Source organism: Vitis riparia, unplaced genomic scaffold, assembly GCF_004353265.1.
Source record: "Vitis riparia cultivar Riparia Gloire de Montpellier isolate 1030 unplaced genomic scaffold, EGFV_Vit.rip_1.0 scaffold315_pilon_pilon, whole genome shotgun sequence".
Lineage (NCBI taxonomy): Eukaryota > Viridiplantae > Streptophyta > Magnoliopsida > Vitales > Vitaceae > Vitis > Vitis riparia.
The window spans coordinates 436,705-437,887 of record NW_023269667.1 but is presented as its reverse complement, the minus strand read 5'-3'; the positions used below and the strand labels follow the sequence as shown (position 1 = coordinate 437,887).

The 1,183-nt window shown below is 33.3% G+C and overlaps 1 protein-coding gene across 1 annotated transcript; it reads right to left on the bottom strand.

Moving 5' to 3' along the window:
• Positions 1–362: 362 nt before the first annotated feature.
• LOC117909756 (pectinesterase inhibitor-like) lies at positions 363–908 on the bottom strand. The gene has a single exon (XM_034823810.1). It carries the CDS (start codon positions 906–908, stop codon positions 363–365), a length of 546 nt encoding a protein of 181 aa, XP_034679701.1.
• Positions 909–1,183: the final 275 nt, after the last annotated feature.

Below are 1,183 nucleotides of genomic sequence, written 5' to 3'. Positions count from 1 at the left end.
TTAAAAATTAACTTAAGTCAATAAGTAATGAGTATTATCTTTTATCAAGCAAGTCTCTAAGTAACTTTTTCAATGATTTTTTGGAAAAGGATTAATGTTTAAAACGTTTGTAGTTCCAATCCCAATTGTTTAATCAATTTTAGTAATAACTTTTTTTTTCAAAGCATTTTTGTTTAATTTCCTAATAGTGAAAATATTGTCGAGAAAAATGCATATTAAAAGTAACGAATCCATACCATTAAGTACGGTTGTTTTCCTTATAGTTCAAAACCCCCCTCTATTATTTACCATGATGCAAAAAAAAAAGAAAAAAAAAAGAAAAAAGAAAAGAAAAGAAAAGAAGGGGATATTTGTAATTGAGCTTATCCTATCAAACGCTTAGAGATAGCCAAAATGATGCTACAAAGATGTATTAAATCTTCAGACTTGGTAGGCAGTTCAGATGGGTCCTTTGGTGGTCCTTCAAAGCTATCTAAGCATGTCACAGGTCCATCCATGGCAGCAGACGCTTGAAAATTCAAACTAACATAGTCTCTAGAAGACACAGATTCAGTACAATCATCCAATGAACTTATGGAATCATCATAGTTTTCTGCACACGTTTCATAGCGTCCTTTAAGCTTAGGATCATTGGCTTTTTCCACCAGAGAGGTGATCAAAGTAGTGGTCTTTGTAGCACTGGCCTTGGCCAAGTCGATAGAGATTTGGGCCAGGCCTTTGAGGTCAGCGTTGGCAGTGCGAGGATCAGACTTCAAAGCCTGAACACAAAACGAAGGATCTTGAGTTGTGGAACAAATCTCAGTCAACTCATTGTTTGCGATCTTCACGCTTGGCCTGCTGAAGGAGCCATTAATCAACAACAAAAACACCATTAGCATGGAGGATATGTGGATGCCAGGACACGCCATTTTTGTCCTTCTTTTGTTTGAATTTCTTTGAAATAAAACATCAACTCATTCCTTATATTTATATAACCCAAATATCATCTTCTATATATGTTAATTTGTGCCTAATACTGCATATATGGTGAGATATTACGTTATTATTGGCAAAAATCTTACATTTCTAAAAATATAATTTAGACATTATTTTATTTTATTTTTTTCTAAGTTTGGTATGTGATTCAACCTTTCCTATTTCATTAATTTGGCCCCTACCTAGTTAATTAAGATTTTTTTTTTTA

What these genes read in the sequence shown, in the direction of transcription:
- LOC117909756 (XM_034823810.1), bottom strand. Translation starts at nt 908, where the DNA reads ATGGCGTGTCCTGGCATCCACATATCCTCCATGCTAATGGTGTTTTTG.